Source organism: Cetorhinus maximus, chromosome 17, assembly GCF_964194155.1.
Source record: "Cetorhinus maximus chromosome 17, sCetMax3.hap1.1, whole genome shotgun sequence".
Lineage (NCBI taxonomy): Eukaryota > Metazoa > Chordata > Chondrichthyes > Lamniformes > Cetorhinidae > Cetorhinus > Cetorhinus maximus.
The window spans coordinates 25,557,037-25,578,088 of NC_135895.1; the positions used below are offsets into that span (position 1 = coordinate 25,557,037).

Here is a 21,052-nt window from a genome sequence, read left to right on the forward strand (position 1 = left end):
TCTTGCTCCCGGTGTGGACAAGGGCACAGACTGCAGGGAGGATGAGCGAACTGACCACAGCACAGTGGTACAGAGCACCATTCAAGTCAGGGGAGAAAAGAGAAATGTAGTAGAAATAGGGGATAGCATAGTTAGGGGAATAGATGCTGTTCTCTGCAGCAAAGACAGAGACTCCCGAAGGCTGTGTTGCCCACCTGGTGCCAAGGTTAAGGACATCTCTTCTGGACTGGAGAGGAACTTGGAGTAGGAGGGGAAAGATCCAGTTGTCATGGTCCACCTAGGTACCAACGACATGGGCAGGACTAGGAAAAAGGTTCTGCTGAGGGACTACGAGCAGATTGGGGCTAAATTAAAAAGCAGGACTGCAAAAGTAATAACCTCTGGATTACTACCTGAGCCACGTGCAAATTGGCGTAGGGTAAATAAGATTAGAGAGGTAAATGCGTGGCTCAAAGATTGGTGTGAGAGAAATGGGTTCCAATTCATGGGGCACTGGTACCAGTATTGGGGAAGGAGAGAGCTGTTCAGTTGGGACGGGCTTCATTTCATGCTGAGACCAGTGTACTGGCGAATCGTATAATTTGGGTTATAGATAGGACTTTAAACTAATTAGTGGGGGGGAGGGTTCAATTGAAGGGAAGTTAAAAAAATCAAAAATAAACGAGAGAGCAGAGGTGCAGGGTAGTGAAGAGGTGAACGATAATCAAAGTGTGACAGGAAGGGGCAGAAAATATAAGCAGAAGAGTGCAGCAGAAATTCGAAACAGAATGAGTAATAATGGTAAAAAGTCGAAGCTTAAGGCTCTTCATCTGAATGCACACAGCATTTGTAACAAGATAGATGAGTTGACGGCACAAATAGAAATATATTGATATGACTTGATAGCTATTATAGAGTTGTGGTTGCAGGGTGACCAAGACTGGGAACTTGATATTCAAGGGTATTGGGCGTTCCAGAAAAATAGGCAAAAAGAAAAAGGAGGTGGGGCAGCTTTATTAATAAAGGAAGTTATCAGTGCGGTGGTGAGTAGTGATATAGGTGCCATAGATCGTGATGTGATGTGGACTCAGCTTGGGTAGAAATAATGAATTGCATGGGGAAGAAGTCATGGGTGGGAGTCATCTATAGGCCCCTGAAGAGTTACCTCACGGTAGGACAAAGTATAAATCGGGAAATTATGTAGGCATGTAAGACGGGTGCTACAATTGTCATGGGTGATTTTAATCTGCACATTGACTGGACAGATCAGATTGGCAGAGGTCACATGGAAGAGGAATTTGTACAGTGCATCAGGGATTATTTCTTAGAGCAATAAATTGCAGAACCTACCCGGGAACAGGCTATTTTAGAACTAGTAATGTGTAATGAGATAGGATTAATAAAAGATCTTGTAGTTAAGGATCCCTTAGGGGGTAGTGATCACAACATGGTAGAGTTTCAAATTCAGTTTGAGGGTGAGCAACTCTGGTCTCAAACCAGTGTCCTCAACTTAAATAAGGGCAATTACAGAGATATGAAGAAAGAGTTGTCTAAAGTGGGCTGGGAAAATAGACTAAGGGGAAGGTCAGTGGATGAGCAGTGGCAGACATTTAAACAGATATTTCATAATGCTCAGCAAAAATTTATCCTGGTCAAAAAGAAGGACTTGATGCGAAGGATGAACCACCCGTGGTCAACAAAAGCAGCTTAAAGAGAGCATACAATCAAAAACTAAGGCATACGAAGTGGCGAAAACGAGTGGCAGGCCAGAGGATTGGGAATTTTTCAGGAGCCTGCAGCAGATGACTAAAAAGCTAATAAAAAGGGAGAAAATTGATTATGAAAGTAAATTGGCAAGAAATATAAAAACAAACAGCAAGAGCTTCTACGGGTATATAAAAAGAGAGTAGCTAAAGTGAGCGTGGGACCCTTGGAGGATGCAACTTGGGAATTGATAACCGGGAACAGGGAAATGGCACATAATTTAAACCAATATTTTGCATTGGTCTTCATGGTGGAGGACACTATAAACATTCATTGATATCAGATAAGCAAGGAGCTAATGGGAGAAAAGATCATGGCCTGAATTTTCCTGTCAGCGATTTGAGGGTGGGGCCTGCTCGCCGACGGGAAAATGATGCGGGATGACAACGGGAGGAACCCCCGACGTCATCCCAGCCCCTTTAAATTTTTAGGAAGGCGGGCGGACAGCGGAATCAGCTGTCCGCCCACCAACCTGTCAATGGCCAATTAAGGCCATTGACAGGCTAATTAAGATAATTAAAGACCTGTCCATCCAACCTTAAGGTTGGCAGGAAGGCCAGGAGCCCCAGTGGGCTTCTGATAAAGCATGAAACCTCATCCACTGGCGGGATGAGGTTTCATGTCCGTTTTTAAAAAGCCTAATAAAGTTTATGTCATTTTTATTAACATGTCCCATCTTGTGTGACATTGTCTCAGGGAGATAGAACCATAGAACACTACAGCACAGAAAAACAGGCCATTCGGCCCTTCTAGTCTGTGCCGAAATATTATTCCGCTAGTCCCATTGACCTGCACCCAGTCCATAACCCTCCAGACCTCTCCCATCCATGTATCTATCCAATTTATTCTTAAAACTTAAGAGTGAGCCCACATTTACCACGTCAGATGGCAGCTCGTTCCACACTCCCACCACTCTCTGAGTGAAGAAGTTCCCCCTAATGTTCCCCCTAAACCTTTTCCCTTTCACCCTAAAGCCATGTCCTCTCGTGTTTATCTCTCCTAATCTAAGTGGAAAGAGCCTACTCTCGTTTACTCTGTCTATACCCCTCATAATTTTGTAAACTTCTATCAAATCTCCCCTCATTCTTCTACGCTCCAAGGAATAAAACCCTAACCTGTTTAATCTTTCCCTGTAACTCAACTCCTGAAGACCCGGCAACATCCTAGTAAATCTTCTCTGCACTCTTTCAATCTTACTGATATCCTTCCTGTAGTTGGGCGACCAGAACTGCACACAATACTCCAAAGTTGGCCTCACCAACGTCTTATACAACCTCACCATAACATCCCAACCCCTATACTCAATACTTTTGATTTATGAAGGCCAGTATGCCAAAAGCTTTCTTTACAACCCTGTCTACCTGTGATGCCACTTTCAGGGAATTATGTATCTGAACTCCAAGATCCCTTTGTTCCTCCGCACTCCTCAGTGCCCTGCCATTTACTGTGTATGTCCTACCTTGGTTTGTCCTTCTAAAATGCGACACCTCACACTTTTCTGCATTAAATTCCGTCTGCCATTTTCTGGCCCATTTTTCCAGTTGGTCCAGATCCCTCTGCAAGCTTTGAAAGCCTTCCTCGCTGTCCACAACGCCTCCAATCTTAGTGTCATCAGCAAACTTGCTGATCCAATTTACCACATTATCATCCAGATCATGCGCGAAAGAGCACGCTTTGACAGCTGGGGGTCCATCCCCCCCCCCCACACAGGAAGCGCATAGCGCTTCCTGTCGGGCAGCCCACTTGGCGGGCCTTAATTGGCCCGCCCACTCAAAATGGCGGCGGGCCCCGTTTTGGTGGTGGGGGTCAGCTGTCTGCCCGCCGCTAAGGCTCGCCTGGCATCCGAAGGCAAAATTCTGCCCCATGTAACAGTTTCTTATCACAAGGGACTAAGTATTTGACAAATTAATGGGACTAAAGGCAAACAAGTCACCAGGACCTGATGGCCTGCATCCAAGGGTTTGAAAGGAAGTGGCTGCAGAGGAGATAGTGGAGGCATTGGTTGAAATATTACAGAACTCACTAGATTCCGGGAGACTCCCAGGGGATTGGAAAACTGCTAATATGACACCCCTTTTCAAGAAGGGAGGGAGACAAAAAGCAGTAAACTATAGGCCAGTCGGCCTAACATCTGTTGTTGGGAAAATGCTGGAGTCCATTATTAAGGAACAAATAGCAGCACATTTAGAAAAGCTTAACGCAATCAAACAGAGTCAACATGGTTTTGTGTATAAAACACTGGTGAAATTGTATAAAACACTGGCAAGGCCACAACTGGAGTATTGTGTGCAGTTCTGGTCACCACTTACAGGAAGGACTTAATAGCTCTGGAGAGCATGCAGAGGAGGTTTACAAGAATGTTGCCAGGGTTAGAAAAGTGTAGCTACAAGGAGAGATTGGATAGGTTGGGGTTATTTTCCTTAGAACAAAGAAGGCTGAAAGGTGTACAAAGTTATGAGGTGAATAGATAGAGTGGACAGGATAAAATTGTTTCCCTTGGTGGAGAATTCTAGAACCAGGGGACACAGATTCAAGGTAAGTGGCAGAAGATGTGGGGGGGGACATGAGGAAGAACTTTTTTACGCAGAGGGTAATGGGTGCCTGGAATTCGCTGCCCAAGTTGGTGCTAGAGGCAGAAACTCTAAACTCTTTTAAAAAATACCTGGATCTGCACCTTAAGTGCTGTAAGCTTCTGGGCTGTGAGCCGAATGCAGGAAGGTGGGATTAGAAAGTGCACCTGGGTGTCCTCAGGCTGGCATGGACAAGATGGGCCAAATGGCCTCCTGTGTTGTAACTTTTCTATGGTTCTATGGAAATCATGTTTGAAAAATTTGCTAGAGTTCTTTGAGGATATAACAAGCAGAGTTGATAACGGGGAACCGGTAGATGTAGTGTATTTGGATTTCCAGAAGGCATTCAATAAGGTGCCAGATAAAAGGTTATTGCACAAAATAGGAGCTCACGGTGTTGGGGGTAATAGAACCATAGAACACTACAGCACAGAAAACAGGCCATTCGGCCCTTCTAGACTGCCGAAATATTATTCTGCTAGTCCCATTGACCTGCACCTAGTCCATAACCCTCCAGACCTCTCCCATCCATGTATCTATCTAAATTATTCTTAAAACTTAAGAGTGAGCCCGCATTTACCACGTCAGATGGTAGCTCGTTCCACACTCTCACCACCCTGAGTGAAGAAGTTCCCCCTAATGTTCCCCCTAAACCTTTCCCCTTTCACCCTAAAGCCATGTCCTCTCGTGTTTATTTCTCCTAATCTAAGTGGAAAGAGCCTAGTCGCATTTACTCTGTCTATACCCCTCATAATTTTGTAAACTTCTATCATATCTCCCCTCATTCTTCTATGCTGCAAGGAATAAAGTCCTAACCTGTTTAATCGTTCCCTGTAACTCAACTCCTTAAGACCCGGCAACATCCTAGTAAATCTTCTCTGCACTCTCTCAATCTTACTGATATCCTTCCTGTAGTTAAGCGACCAGAACTGCACACAATACTCCAAAGTTGGCATCACCAATGTCTTATACAACCTCATCATAACATCCCAACTCCTATACTCAATACTTTGATTTATGAAGGCCAGTATGCCAAAAGCTTTCTTTACAACCTTGTCTACCTGTGACGCTACTTTCAGGGAATTATGTATCTGAACTCCCAGATCCCTTTGTTCCTCCGCACTCCTCAGTGCCCTACCATTTACTGTGTATGTCCTAACTTGGTTTGGCCTTCCAAAATGTAACACCTCACACTTTTCCACATTAAATTCCATCTGCCATTTTCTGGCCCATTTTTCCAGTTGGTCCAGATCTCTCTGCAAGCTTTGAAAGCCTTCCTCGTTGTCCACAACGCCTCCAATCTTAGTGTCATCAGCAAACTTGCTGATCCAATTTACCACATTATCATCCAAATCATTGATATAGACAACAAACAACAATGGTCCCAGCACAGATCCTTGAGGCACACCATTAGTCACAGACCTCCAGTCTGAGAAGCAATCATCCACTACCACTCTGTCTTCTCCCACACAGCCAATTTTGAATCCAGTTTACAACCTCTCCATGGATACCAAGTGTCTGAACCTTCTGACCTAACCTCCCATGTGGGACCTTGTCAAAGGCCTTACTAAAGTCCATGTAGACAACATCCACAGCCTTTCCTTCATCTACTTTCTTGGTAACCTCCTCGAAAAACTCTACAAGGTTCGTTAAACATGACCTACCACGCACAAAGCCATGCTGACTATCCTTAATCAGTCCTTGGCTGTCCAAATAATTATATATCCGATCTCTCAGAACACCTTCCAATAATTTACCTACAACTGACGTCAGGCTCACTGGCCTGTAATTACCTGGTTTACTTTTGGAGCCTTTTTTAAACAACGGAACAACATGAGCTACCCTCCAATCCTCCGGCACCTCACCCGTGGCTAAGGACATTTTAAATATTTCTGCCAGGGCCCCTGCAATTTCTACACTAGTCTCCTTCAAGGTCCGAGGGAATATCATGTCAGGCCCGGGGGATTTATCTACCTTTATTCGCTGTAAGGCAGCAAGCACCTCCTCCTCTTTAATCTCTATATGTTCCATGAAACTACTGCTTGTTTCCCTTCCTTCCTTATACACTATGCCAGTTTCCTGAGTAAATACTTATGCAAAAAAACTGTTTAAGATCTCCCCACATCTCGTGAGGCTCCACACATAGACGACCACTCTGATCTTCAAGGGGACCAATTGTGTCCTTTACTATCCTTTTACTCTTAATATACTTGTAGAAACCCTTCGGGTTTACCTTCACATTATCTGCCAAAGCAACCTCATGTCTTCTTTTTGCCTTCCTGATTTCCTTTTTTTAGTATTTTCTTACATTTTCTATACTCTACAAGTACCTCATTTGTTTCTTGTTGCCTATACCTGCTATACACCTCTCTCTTTTTCTTAACCAGATCGCCAATATCCCTTGAAAACCAAGGTTCCCTATGCCTGTTAACTTTGCCTTTAATCCTGACAGGAACATGCAAACTCTGCACTCTCAAAATTTCGCCTTTGAATGCCTTCCACTTACTGAACACATCCTTGCCAGAAAACAACTTATGCCAATCCATTCTTCCTAGATCCTTTCTCATTTCCACAAAATTGGCCTTTCTCCAATTTAGAATCTCAACTGTATTAGCATGGATTGAGGATTAACTAACACAGAAGACAGAGAGTTAGGATTAATGGGTCTTTTTTCAGGTTGGAAAGAAGTAACTAGTGGAGGATGAGTCCTAGGGCCTCAATTATTTACTATCTATATATCAATGACGGAGGAGAGGGCAGAGTGTAATGTATCTAAATTTGCTCATGATATAAAAATAGGCTGTGATGAGAACATAAGGAACCTGCAAGGGGATATAGACAGGTTGAGTGAGTGGGCAAAAACTTGGCAGGTGGAGCTTAATGTAGGAAAGTGTGAGGTCATATACTTTGATAGGAAAAATCAAAAGGCAGACTATTATTTAAATGGAGAGACACTCCAGAAAAGTGCAGCACAGAGGGACCTGGATGTCCTTGTGCATAAAACACAAAAAGTTAGCATGCAGATGCAGCAAGTAATTAAGAAGGCAAATGGAATTTTGGCCTGTATTGCTAGGGGGTTGGAATTTAAAAATAGGGAAGTCTTGTTACAACTGTACAGGGTGTTGGTGAGGCCGCATCTGGACTACTGTGTACAGTTTTGGTCCCTGTATTTAAAAAAGGATATACTGGCATTGGAGGCAGTTCAAAAGAGGTTCACTCGGCTGATTCCTGGGATGAAGGGGTTGACTTATCAAGAACGGCTAAACAAGTTAGGTCTTTACTCATTACAGTTTAGAAGAATGAGGGGTGACCTTATTGAAACATACAAGATTTTGAGGGGGCTTAACAGACTAAATGTTGAGAAGATGCTTCCAATAGTGGGGGAATCTTGAACTAGGGGACATAGTTACAGAATAAGGGGGTACTCATCTAAACCTGAGATGCGAAGGAATTTCTTCTCTCACAGGATAGCGAATGTCTGGAATTCTCTACCCCAGGGAGTTGTGGAGGCTAGATCACTGAAAGTATTTAAAGAGGAGGTAGATAGATTTTTGAAATATCGGGGAATTGAAGGTCATGAGGAGCTGGCACGAAAGAGGAGTTGAGGCCCGGGGCAGATCAGCCATGATCTTATTGAATGGCGGGAAGGCTTGAGGGGCCGAATGGCCTACTACTGCTCCTATTTCTTATGCTCTCCTGGTTGGCCATATTTGGGATCGGCAGAGACTCAATCTCTTAAAATAACCCAAGAAAACTGCCAGTGAAGGCCAGGAACCACCCTATCTGGATCTTGATCTACTACGCAGCCCTTCTGCTACCCTCTTAGCGAATATGCTTGAAAGTGTAATTTTGGCTATAATGTGCCTATCCATATCAGTCTACATTGTTGCTGCATTGGTACATAATGTACATTAGGTTTTCAGCAGTTTTTTAATAGTAGGAATGGGATTACTAATCAATATGCTGTGTCTCACTGGGTTTCCCTCTGATAAGTATAGGTGATATGGTCATTATTTATAAAAATACCCAAGTATGTTGAGATCCAGTGCTGTGAGTCAATCTCTTTGATCTTCACTCTTGTGTACGTTCTCCTTTTTATCTGACTTTTATTCTCTAAATTGAGATTTTCATGCAACTGATTAGGAGGTTTTATTAAGTTAAAGTATTTATTTCTATGAGGGAAGAGAGTATTTAATAGTTCTCAATTATAGTGAAAATTAAACATCTGTTCTTGTTCTAATTTACATAGACAAGTTAGAAATGACTGTAGTGCTCCAGCACGTGCATAAAGCTATGCAGGTGAATACATTGTAATAAATAAAAAAAAGGTCATTGCTATTGCCTGCTAATTCTCTGCAGGAAACGGACTGGCCAGCTGGAGGAAGGAGACCTGGGATCTCTACACCCTCTCTTCCATGTCACATGTCAGCAATGGATGGCATTCATGGGTAGACTGGGTGAGTACATAATCTGGATTCTTTATACGATCCTAAACGCTGGCTGAATTTGGACATGATGCACTTTTTTTTTTATATCCATAACTGAGCAACCCTGATAAATTAATAGTAAATTTGTCTTTTCAGAACTGTTTGTAGTTTAATCTGTGAAATGAAACATGAAACACTAGGTGTCAGCTGTGCTCAGTAGCAGCACTCTTGCCTCTGAGTCAAAACGTTGTGAGTTCAAGCCTGAACTTGAGCACATAATCTAGGCTCTACTTTGTGCAGCACTGACTCCAGGATGGTATGCTGTCTCCCCGGTGCCAGGGTCAAAGATGTCACAAAGCGGCCGCAGGACATTCTTTTGGGGGAGGATGAACAGCCCATAGGTCGCAGTCCACATTGGGACCAATGACGTAGGTAGGTAAAGGGATTAGGTCTTGAAAGCAGATTTTAGGACAGCAGAAAAGGAATTATAAAGCAAGACCTCAAGAGCAGTAATCTCAGGATTACTCCCAGTGCCATGTGCTAGTGAGCATAAGAATAGGAAGATTGAGCAGTTCAACACGTAGCTGGAGAAATGGGTTAGGAGGGAGAGCTTTAGATTTCTGAGGTGTTGGAACCTTTACAAGAAGGATAGGTTACACGGGGAGGTTTGCAAGTGCTGTTGGGGAGGGGTTAAACTAGATTGGCAGGGGGATGGGAGCCTGAGGGAAAATTCAGAGTGGAGAGGAAAGAAACTGGCAGTGGGAAGGAGAGAAGTATTAACTGATGAGGATATGTCAGAGAGTAGGATCAAGGTAAATAGAATACTTTGAGAGTATGATAGAATTAGAGTAGGTGATACTAAGTCAGATGGGTTCAGAGTAAGAGGGAAAGTAAAAAAGCCTAAATCAGGATTAATGTGCATGTATGTGAATGCATGGAGTGTGGTTAGTAAGATTGGTGAACGACAGGAATAAAAACAAAAGTGCAGTAAAAACTCAGCAGATGCTGCCAGACCTGATTTCCAGCATCCGCAGTATTTTGCTTTCATCTTGGTGAACTACAGGCGCAGGTTGACAAATGGAACTATGATACTATTGCTATAACAGAGACCTGGTTCAAAAAAGGGCAGGACTGGATGTTAAATATTCCTGGGTGCAAGGTGTTTAGGAGAGACAGCAAAGGAAGAAAAGGGAGGTGGAGTGGCAGTATTGATTAAAGGTGGCATTACAGTACTGGAGAGAGAGGATGTTCCAGAGGGGTCAAAGATGAAATCTCTCTGGCTATAGGTAAGTAATGGAAAAGATGCAATAATGTTGATCAGTGTAGGATATAGACCACCAACTAGTGGAAGGGATGTAGAGAAACAAATTTGCAAAGAAGTGCAAGAATTATAGAGTAATTATTATGGGGCACTTCAATTATCCAAAAATAGACTGAGATAAGAACAGTGCAAAGGGACAAGATTGCTGAGAGTTCCTGGAATGTGTTCAAGATCATTTTCTGCAGCAGTATGTTTCTGGTCCAACAAGGGGGCAGGCACTGTTGGACCTGGTTTTGGGGAATGAGTTGGCCCAAGTGGATCAAATATTATTGGGAGAGCATTTAGAGGTCATTGACCATTGTATCGTAAGGCTTAGGTTGTCCATGGAAAAGGACAAGGAACAATCCAGAGCAGGGATAATTAATTGGAGGAAAGCCAACTGGTTGGGATGAGACTGCATCCGAGTTGAGTAAGTTGAAATCAACTGTTGGCAGAAAACATGGTGGCTGAACAATGGGCCACCTTCAAAGAAACACTATTGCAAGCAATGTCAAGGTATATTCCCTTGAAGGGGAAAGGAAGGACAAATAAATCCAGAGTGTCCTGGATGACCAGAGAGATAGAGGCGAAGATGAAAAGGAAGAAGTGTGCGTACAACAGATGTCATGTAGCAAATACAATGGAGAATCAGGCTGAGTACAGAAAGATGAGAGGGAAAGTGAAAAAATAAAAGCAAGGAAAGAGCTAACATGAAAGGGAATCTCAAGGTTTTCTATAAGCATATAAATAATAAAAGTGTGATAAAAGAAAGAGTAGGACCGATTAGGGACAAAAAAAGGGAACTTCCACATGGAGGCAGGAGAAATAACAGAGGTAAAAGCAAAAAACTGCGGATGCTGGAAATCCAAAACAAAAACAGAAACAGAAATACCTGGAAAAACTCAGCAGGTTGGCAGCATCGGCGGAGAAGAGCACAGTTGACGTTTCGAGTCCTCATGACCCTTCAACAGATAACGGAGGTATGAGTACTTTGCATCTGTCTTTACCAAGGAAGAAGGTGCTACCGAGGTTGAGGTGCAAGAGGAGGTAACTGGTACACCAGAAGAATTTACAATTGAGAAGGAGTTGTTGTTAAAAAGGCTATCTTTACATAAAATAGATAAGGTACCAGGACCAGATGAGATGCATCCAAGGGTACCGAGGGAAGTGAGAATGGAAATTACAGAGGCAGTAGTGATAATCTTTCAGTTTTCATAGACATAGGGGTGGTGCCAGATGACTGGAGAATTGCACAGTCAAAAAGGGGTGCAAGGATAAAGCCAGCAACTACAGACCAGTCAGTTTGACTTCAGTGGTAAGGAAACTTCTGGAAACGATAGTTTGGGAAAAAATCAATAGTCACTTAGACAAGTGCAGGGTAATTGAGGAAAGCCAGCATGGATTCATTAAGGAAAAATCATGTTTAACTAACTTGCTGGCAACTTTTGGGGAGGCAACAGCAAAGGTTGATAAGGGCAATGCTGTTGATGAGGTTTATATGAATTTTCAAAAGGCATTTGATGTGGTGCCACACTACAGACCTGCGAGCAAAATTCCAGTTCATGGAATAAAATGGAAAGTAGGCACTTGGATGAGAAATTGGCTGAGTGACAGGAAACAGAGAGTAGTGATAAATGGTTGTTTTTCAGATTGGAGGAAGGTTTGTAATGGAGTTCCCCAGGGGTCAGTGTTGGGACCCTTGCTCTTCCTGATATATATTAATGACCTAGACTGTAGTATTCAGGCATAATTTAAAAATTTGAAGCTGATATGAGGATTGGAAACATTTTCAACTGTGATGAGGATAATCGGGAACTTCAAAAGGACATAGATATGTTGGCGAATTGGGCAGGTGAGTGCCAGATGAAGCTCATTGCAGAGAAGTGTGAGGTCATTCATTTTGACAGGAAGAATAAAGAGAGAGTATAAAAGAAAGGGAGAAACTGTAAAGGAAGCACATGAACAGAGGGACCTCTGTGTATATGTACATAAGGCATTGGAGATGGCAGGATATGTTGAGAAAGCAGTTAGTAAAGCATATAGTATCTTAGGCTTTATTAATAGGGGCATTGAGTGCAAGAATAAGGAGGTCATGGTGAACTTGTATAAGACACTAGTTAGGCCTCATTTGGAGTACTGCGTCCAGTTCTGGATGCCATACTTGAGGAAGGATGTGAAGACATTGGAGACAGTACAGAGGAGATTCACAGGAATGATTCCAGGGATAAAGAACTATTGCTATGAGGATAGATTGGAGAGGTTGGGACTGTGCTCCCCTTGGAGAAAAGAAGGCTGAGAAGAGACTTGATAGAGTATGGACAAGTAAATAGTGAGAAACTGTTCCCACTCGAGAGCATTAAAAACGAGAGGGCACAGATTCAAAATAATTAGCAAAAGGAGTAAATGTGATGTGAGGAAAATTTTTTTCACCCAAAGGGTGGTTGGAGTCTCGAACGAACTTCCTGAGAGGGTGGTGGAGGCAGGTTTGAATGAGGTATTCAAAAGGGAATTAGATGGCTATCTGGAAAGAATAAATGTGCAAGATTATAGGGATAAGGCAGGAGAGTGGGACGAGGTGGAATGCTCTCAGAGCCAGTGCAGAATCGATGAGCTGAATGGCCTCCTGCACGGTAAAGATTCTGTGATACTGAGGGAGTGCTGCGCTGTCTTTCAGATGTAACATTAAGACAAGGCCCTGTATTCCCCCCTTCCCTTCAGGTGGATATAGAAGATTCCATGGCACTGTTTCAAAGAAGAGCAGGGAAGTTTCTCTAGGTTTCATGGCCAACGTTTCTCTCTCAGATAGTGTCATGGACGTTTACAGCACAGAAGGAGGCCATTTGGCCCATCGTGTCCACGCCAGTCAACAAAGATCTGACTACCCTAATCCCATTTTCCAGCACTTGGGCCATAGCCCTGGAGACTATGGCAAAGCAAGTGAATATCTAAATAGTTCTCAAATGTTACAAGAGTTTCTGACTCAACCACCCTTTCAGGCAGTGAGTTCCAGTCTCCCACCACCCTCTGTGTGAAAAAATTTCTCCCCAACTCCCCTCTTAGCCTTCTACCTCTTACCTTAAATCTATGCCCCCTGGTTATTGACCCCTCTACTAATAAAAAAAGTGCCTTTGTATCCATCTTACCTATGCCCCTCATAATATTATACACCTCTATCAGGTCCCCTCTCAACCTTCGATGCTCCAAGGAAAACAACCCCAGCCTATTGAACCTTTCCTCATAGATCAGACCCTCCAGCCCAGGCAGCATCCTGGTAAATCTCCTCTGCACCCTTTCCAGTACAATCACACCCTTCCTATAATGTGGTGACCAGAACTGCACGGAGTACTCCAGCTGTGGCTTAACCAGCATTTTATTACAATTCCAGCACAATCTCCCTGCTCTCGTATTCTATGCCTTGGCTAGTAAAGGCAAGTATCCCATATGTCTTCTTAACCACCTTATCTACCTGCCCTGCTACCTTCAGGGATCTGTGGAAATGCACACCATCTGATCGTCAGTATTTTCCAGGGTCCTACCATTCATAGTGTAAATCCTTGCCTTGTTAGACCTCCCCAAGTGCGTTACGTCACACTTTTCTGGGTTGAATTCCATTTGCCACTGCTCTGCCCACCTGCCCAGTCCATTGATGTCCTCCTGCAGTTTACGGCTATCTTCCTCACAATTTACCACCCTACCAATTTTCATGTCATCCACGAACTTCTTGATCATACCCCCTACATTTAAGACTCAATCATTTATGTGCACCACAAACAGCAAGGGCCCCAGCACTGAGCCCTGTGGAACCTCACTGGAAACACAGAATTCCAGTCACAGAAACATCCCTCTACAATCACCCTTTGCTTCCTGCCTCTCAACCAATTTTGGATCCAACTTGCCACTTTGCCTTGGATCCCATGGGCTCTTACTTTCTTGACCAGTTTGCCATGAGGGACCTTATCAAAAGCCTTGCTAAAGTCATTGTAGACCATGTCAACTGCATTACCTTCATCAATGTTCCTGGTTACCACCTCAAAAAATTCAATCAAATTTGTCAAACACGACCTTCCCTTAACAAATCCATGCTGACTATCCCTGATTAATCCGTGACTCTCCAAGTGCAGATATATTCTGTCTCTCAGAATTCTTTCTAGTAACTTCTCCACCTCCGAGGTTAGACTGACTGGCCTGTAATTTCCTGGCCTCTCCCTTCCTCCCTTTTTTAATAATGGGACAAAGTTAGCAGTCCTCCGGTCCTCTGGCACCTCACCTGTGGCCAGAGAGGATTTGAAAATTACTGCCAGGGCCCCTGATATCTCTTCCCTTGCTTCCCTTGACAGCCTGGGATACATCTCATTCGGGCCTGCAGATTTATCCACTTTTAAGGCTGCTAAACGCACTAGTACCTCCTCTCTCTCTATGTTAATTTCCTCTAATATTTCACAATCCTCCATGTCTATACCTGCGTTGTCCTTTTCCATTGTGAAGACTGACGCATGGTCATTTATTTCATTCCTGTTTGTGAGCGCTTGCTGTTTGCAAATTGGCTGTCTCACTTCCTACACTTCTTTGGCTGGAAAGCACTTTTGGATGTCCTGAGCATGTGATGAGGCACCACATAAATGCAAGTTTGTTCCTTCAAAGATTAAAGGTAAACGACATTATTCTTTGTAGATGAGCTGAAATGCCAAACTGATTTATTTATTATTGTGATAACGGGTGTGGGACCTAGGCATAAGTGTAGAAAATGAAAGTCAATGGCATTTCCCTGTCTGTGATGCTTCTGGGACCACGATACATTTAGATGTGTAAAGATGGGCATTTAATTAATGTTTACTGGGTCTTGGATGCACAGCTTAATGGTACTCATCCATCTTTTTGTCCACTAACAGAACATGTTGGTAAAATTGTAGGCCTGAATTGGTTAGAATCCATTCATCTCCCCTTCAATTACTTCAATTAAAATACAAATCTTTTCAAGTCCGGCTGTGCGAAGCTGCAGGTGCAATAAACTACAGCTGACTCAGTGATGTTTATGACCGCAATGATTGCATTAGTCTCTCTTCAGCACTGATTATCCAGCTTTAGCTGGGATGAACCTCAGCTGTGGAATAATTGACTGACTCTCCCATGCACCAGTGTCTGGAGATCTGGTTAATACTTAACCAATAACCTACAGACTTGTTCTCAAGTTTTTCTTTTTGCTGACCTCGCTGCCCTCTAAATGCCGTTAAGCCATTGTTCTGTTGTTTAATCAAGAAAGGGTGAAATCGGTCTGTCTTTGTGAGTGAAGCACATGTAGAGGAAGTTCAATGAAATTCTAAATTAGTTTGCAATTAACAGGCATGAGTAAACTTTCAAAGATTTTTGAACGATGGCCTAGATCTATATCATAATTTGCTCCGTCGTCTTAGTTACCTAGTGGTGGTGTTTAATTTGTGTCCCAGTTTAAACAACTAATGCTTTTTGGGGAGTGAATCCTTATGGCAGACTGGTTATTGCAGGGAGAAAACTGTTAGGGTAATTTGGTATATCAGCTCATTTGGTTGTGATCTTTCTTGATTTACTGGAAGTTGTTAACTTGTGGGCTCGACTGTGAACATCCCATAAGCAGGGGCTTTTTAAAATTGTATGTACCATCTGTGAGAAACTTAACAGGCAAGGTGACCCCTTCTGAAATGAAAGGACAGAAAGATGCAACCTACCAATGTATAATGAAGTAAGAGATGAAGAAGCCTAGAAAGCTCTCTAATGCTGGCTTTAATAGAATCCTTACCTGTTGTTGCACACTCATTCGGATTAACTGAAGTGCCACCCTATGATATGTCAAGAGTATGTCTAATGACTTGTTCTGATAGTTTGAGTAGGATTCAGAGGGAGCTGTTAATAATTATTGGTGTGGTGACAGCGCAATCAACTGCAATCCAAATGCATTATGACTATAGATAATCTATAGATAGTCTACAGATAAATATAACTCTTACATTACTACAACTTGCTAATAAAAGGAACTTAAAAGCTGGTTTACTGATTTAATTTCATTTGAAGTTGATAGTTATTTATAGAAGTGCTTTAAAATCGAATAATATTGTGGCCTGCAGCTCTTAAGCGTACAGTCTTGATAAAGTTGTTTGAAGATTGCTTATGCACACAGGGTGCCATATAGTTTACGGAGCTTCGCATGGCTTCATCCATATTTTAAGGATATTTTTGTGTGTCCCCAACCCCACAATTCCAGGAGTGGTAGGCAAGTAACCTGCCTATGTGCTCTTGATCCAACTGCTAGGATAGGTGCTAGAATGGCTTAAGTTTCCCAATTTTCTTGTGAGAAAATATTTTACTTTCAATTGACACTTCTTCACAATGATACAGCAAAGGTCTTGGAACGTGTCATATTGGGGAGTTCCTGGCTTGCATCTAATCTTACAGCTCCCATGAGCTGCACCACCATTTCACTTTACTGCGTTATCCTTGATGCTTTGAAATGACTCAATCCTAGTATTGGCTTATCATGTGCCTCATTTTCTCTTGCAGGGTGTCCCTCCGTTCAGCAGTGTTCAGTTGATATTGGCTCCCGGTTTCTACTCAGCTCCATTCTCACCGAGATTGTGAATTTGACCAGCAGTCTTGCCACTGACACCACTGTCAAAATCTTTGAAAAAATTAGGTAAGTTTCAGTTTATTTGTGCTATGGGCTGTAGGAAGTTATTATGTTTTGGGACTCTGTGCACTCATCTCTGTTTGAATTCAAGTCAAAGTAATACAGAAATAGTGCTGAATCTTTTGTACCCTGAATAGATAGAGCAGCCAAAAGACACTTTATGTGAAGGTTTTCTCTACATGCTTTGTATTGTTCGTGCTCTATGCTTCGCTTGCTGTGGGCCTGTCACTCCTGCCAACTTGAGCTTTGTTGCATGTATGAATGCGCATCATTGTAAATGGGTCCCTATCTCTCTGCCTCTCTCTTCTGCCTCTACCCACCCAAGCAGAATGCAACCTATAGTTATCAGTGGAAATTAAATTATGCCCACAATCTCACAGAATTTGAAACAGATGTATGCAGCTGAGATGTCAGAGACTTGCCTGGCTAAAGTGCTTTTCAAGTGCTGCAGCAATGAGTGTGTGCATTCTGCTGCAAAAGTGTTACAGAATTCTGCAATTAATTATGCTTTGCTTGGATTTGGATAATGGGTCCTACGTTTTTCTGTTTTCATATGGAGTAGTATAGGCTGGTCGTTGTGGCTTCAAATTAATTGCCAGCTTCATAAGGATGAGGGCATAGCTTGAGTGAGAAATTCCATCCCCCCAACTACCCCCTATCTTAGTGGCTGTGCCTTCAATCTCCTGGGCCTCATCTCTGGGATTTCATTCCTTAACCTCTATACCTCTAAACCCCTCACCCCCTTAAGACCCTCCTCAAAATCCACTACCTGGACAAAACTTTTGGTCACCCGTTCTATAATTTTCATTGTTCATTAATTCCTTGTTCCAGAAAGACTATAGGAGACTACAGCCACAAGATTGTTGATTCTTCAGAGATTATGCATTTACTGAATCAAACTTTGTCTGTTTTCTCCCTTTCTTTGTTATTGTAGTTCTCCACACGGTACCACTTTCCTGCCATATTCTCTCAGTCAACACTCGAGTACCCGTCCTGGTTCTGCTAGACAGTTCATTCTAATTGGGCGAAATTTCCACCAGTGGCGTTACAGTACAGAACAAGGTATGGATGTGTTGTAAACAGTATTGGTTTGGTTTGTGCCTCCTTTTGCAAATCAAGTTAGCAGGTGACTACAAAGTACAAATCCAGATTAATCTTTGCACTGATCAGTTTGGCAGACAGAATTTAGTAGTAGTCAGATGTTAAGTGAAGCTGATCACTTCATACCTTCAGATTCATTCACTGAGGTAAACTATAAGATTTGGGTTTTCATACTTAAATACCATGGGAGAGGTTGACTAGTTGGAATGCAGTCAATACTGACAAAATTGGAATCCCAGCCAACTGCTGGCAGTTTTTTAAAGAGGAAAATAATGCACATTAAGCATTGCCTTTGCACAACTGGAACCAAGGTTCCTGAAGGAGGGATGATCATTTTGCCCTGGGAACTGAGCAGTTTTGCATGTTGCTTTTGTCACTGGAGCAAAGGTTTGAACCCAGACGTGTGGAGATGAAAGTCTCCTTGCTTTCTGGTGACTGTTAATTATGACGTGTGGCAGAGGGCGAAGGAAAAGAAAGTCATTATAAATGTCTCGGAATGTCCAATTTGAAATTTAAAAATACATAGTTAGGATTCTTGGAACATTTAAATTGAATAATTATGTTAGCTTTTCGTGCTGAGAAGTCAGAATTTTTCTTATGCATAATAAATTGCATCCCAGTGAATGGCTTTGAGCACACTGTGAGAAATTACCTTGTCCCAGACTGTCTCGATGTCTCATTCTAAAATAAAGTTTAATAATAGATATATCATAGACCATTTTCAAACGTAGTGCTCATAAAAAAGTGTCTAATTGAAGCAATCAATCAATTTGTAATGGATTGTAACACAATAGGGGTAATAAATTACAGAAGATAAGATCTTGTGCATTAAATCAACTTACTTACCTATCCGATTGCTGAGTGAATTCTCTTCTTTCGTATTGAAACCTCTTTGTGCCCTAGTGAGTGCCAAGTACTTGAGTGTCATGACTGTTTTTTTCTGTCATGCCCTGCTGTGCTGCGCCTGCTCATATTTTATGTGCCTACAGTTGACTGTGATGGTGATGAGAGCAGACCTTTGGTAAATAATGTCAAACGTAAGTTTCACCAGATGTTTTTTATGGTGATTATGGTGGTGGGTTAGACCATAAGATATAGGAGCAGAAATTAGGCCAATCGGCCCATCGAGTCTGTTAGGCTTTTTAAAGAATATCATATGCTGTTCAGGCTAGGTAATTAGGCACAGTCCACGAAGGACCATAAACATCTCTCTCAATTAGAGACAATTGGTTGTATAGTTTGAGTGGCACCACTCTCCATCAAACATAGAACAATGCAAGGAGGCAGGCCTCCATGAACTACCACAGCCAGCAAAGATATTGAACCAGCACTTTTGGTGTCACTCTGCTCTACACTACAGCCATCTAGCCAGCTGAGCTAACCTACTGCTGCTCTTGTTAAGACAGTATATAATTTGTATATCTCACTGAGGCCACAATGTGGGAGTGTAACAAATTGGAATGTCATATTTGTGCACTAGAAGGTATGCCGCTGAGATTAAGAACATAAGATATCGGAGAAGGCGTAGGTCATTCGGCCTTTGGAGCCTGCTTCAATACTACCATGTCTGATCTTCTACCTCAGCTCCACTTTCCTGCCCACTCCCCATACCCCTTGATTTCCTGAGACCAAAAGTAGATCGAATTTGGTCTTAAATATACTCAAGATCGCAACATATGTCATACACTTAGTAGTATTGCTCATTTTCCCATTGAAAATGACCATATGTATATAGAGCTGCAACAGAAATCACCCCAAGTATATTTGATTCACCAAACATTATGGAGAAGTGATAACTTCCACATGTCTCCATGCAGCTGTAATTATTTTGCACTGTTCCTGTTTCTGTTCATGTCATTGTTTGCATCATGGAAGTGCAGCACTGAAAAGCTACAGTTTTATTAGTGAACAACAACTCGATTAAGGCTAGAATTGTCCTACGTCCCTTCTCTGCTAAGCAATTTTTCTTTGCTAACGGGATTCTGGAACCAAATGTGTAATGTGGAAGGCAATGAGCTCCGACACCAACCCGGCTGTGATGCTGAAGACCTGTGCTCCAGAACGAGCCACGCCCCTAGATAACCTGTTCCTGTAGAGCAACAACACTGCCATCTATATGGTAATACAAAAAATTGCGCAGCTGTATCCTGCCGGTAAAAAAACTGAACGAATCTAACCAGACCCTGTTAACTCACTTCCGTTCATTAGGGAAGAGATGGAATGAGTAGTCAACTATACCATGAAGCAGCATTTACTCACAAAAAACTTGCTCGCTCGTGTTCAGTTTGGGTTCTGTCAGGTCCACTCGGCTTCAGACCTTTTTACTGTCTAGGCCCAAACATGGACTTGCGTTAAATTCCAGAGGTGAGGTATGAGTGACTGTCCTTGAAATCAAGACCGAGGTTAACTGAATGGAGCACAGAGGAGACTTAGTAAAATTGAAATCAGTAGGAATTGGGGAAAAACTCTCTAGTTGCTGGATTCATACCTAGCACAAAGGAACTTGGTTGTGTTCGTTGGAGGCCAATTACCTCAGTCCCAGGACATTGCTACACGAGTTTCCCTGGGCTGCAGCTTAGAGCCCAGCTAGCTTCAGCTGCATCATCAATGAATTCCTTCATTCATAAGGTCAGGATTAGAACCGTACTTTGAGTGCACATAATACGGCTCCATTCGTAATTCCTCGGAAAATGAAGCAGTTCATGCAACAATATCCGGACAACATCTGGGGTTGGGCTAATAAGTAGCAACTAACTTTTGTACCACACAACTGTCAGTCATTGACCATCTTCAACATGAGTATAACTACCATTCATTTTTATTCAATGGCATAAAAGCGCCTCATCACCCTGGGGTCACCAAAGCGAAATAAATATCATGGCTACAAGAGCATGCCAGAGGGTGAGTATTTTGTGTCCAGCGATTTCCTCAAATCAGTAAAGTTTGTGATTTAATTCAGGCTTTTTTCTTTCTTCACCTTTGTCAATGAGATGTCTACATTGCCCACCATTCGAAAGCAAGATGTCAGGCAGGTGATCTATTCCTTTGGCCCTCCCTATTCTGTCAAATGCCTGACTTCATGGAAATGAGTTGGAGTGTCCATCTGATTTTTTTTTTAAAACATCCCTTGCAGTGATTTATACTTGTCTTTCACCCTGATGCTTCCACATGATGAAATAGCTAAAATAGGTAACTATCCTTCTGGGAAATCAAAAGTGCGATCCAGTTTACCACTCTGCAATGACAGGTTGGA

At 42.5% G+C, this 21,052-nt stretch overlaps 1 protein-coding gene across 1 annotated transcript in view; it reads left to right on the forward strand.

Moving 5' to 3' along the window:
- Positions 1-21,052, forward strand: part of szt2 (SZT2 subunit of KICSTOR complex) — a 221,123-nt gene that overhangs the window by 132,404 nt on the left and 67,667 nt on the right. Inside the window, exons 56-58 of the mRNA XM_078560851.1 lie at positions 8,673-8,770; positions 16,572-16,704; positions 17,633-17,760. Coding sequence (XP_078416977.1) covers positions 8,673-8,770; positions 16,572-16,704; positions 17,633-17,760 — 359 coding nt within the window. The remainder of the gene's footprint in view (positions 1-8,672; positions 8,771-16,571; positions 16,705-17,632; positions 17,761-21,052) is intronic.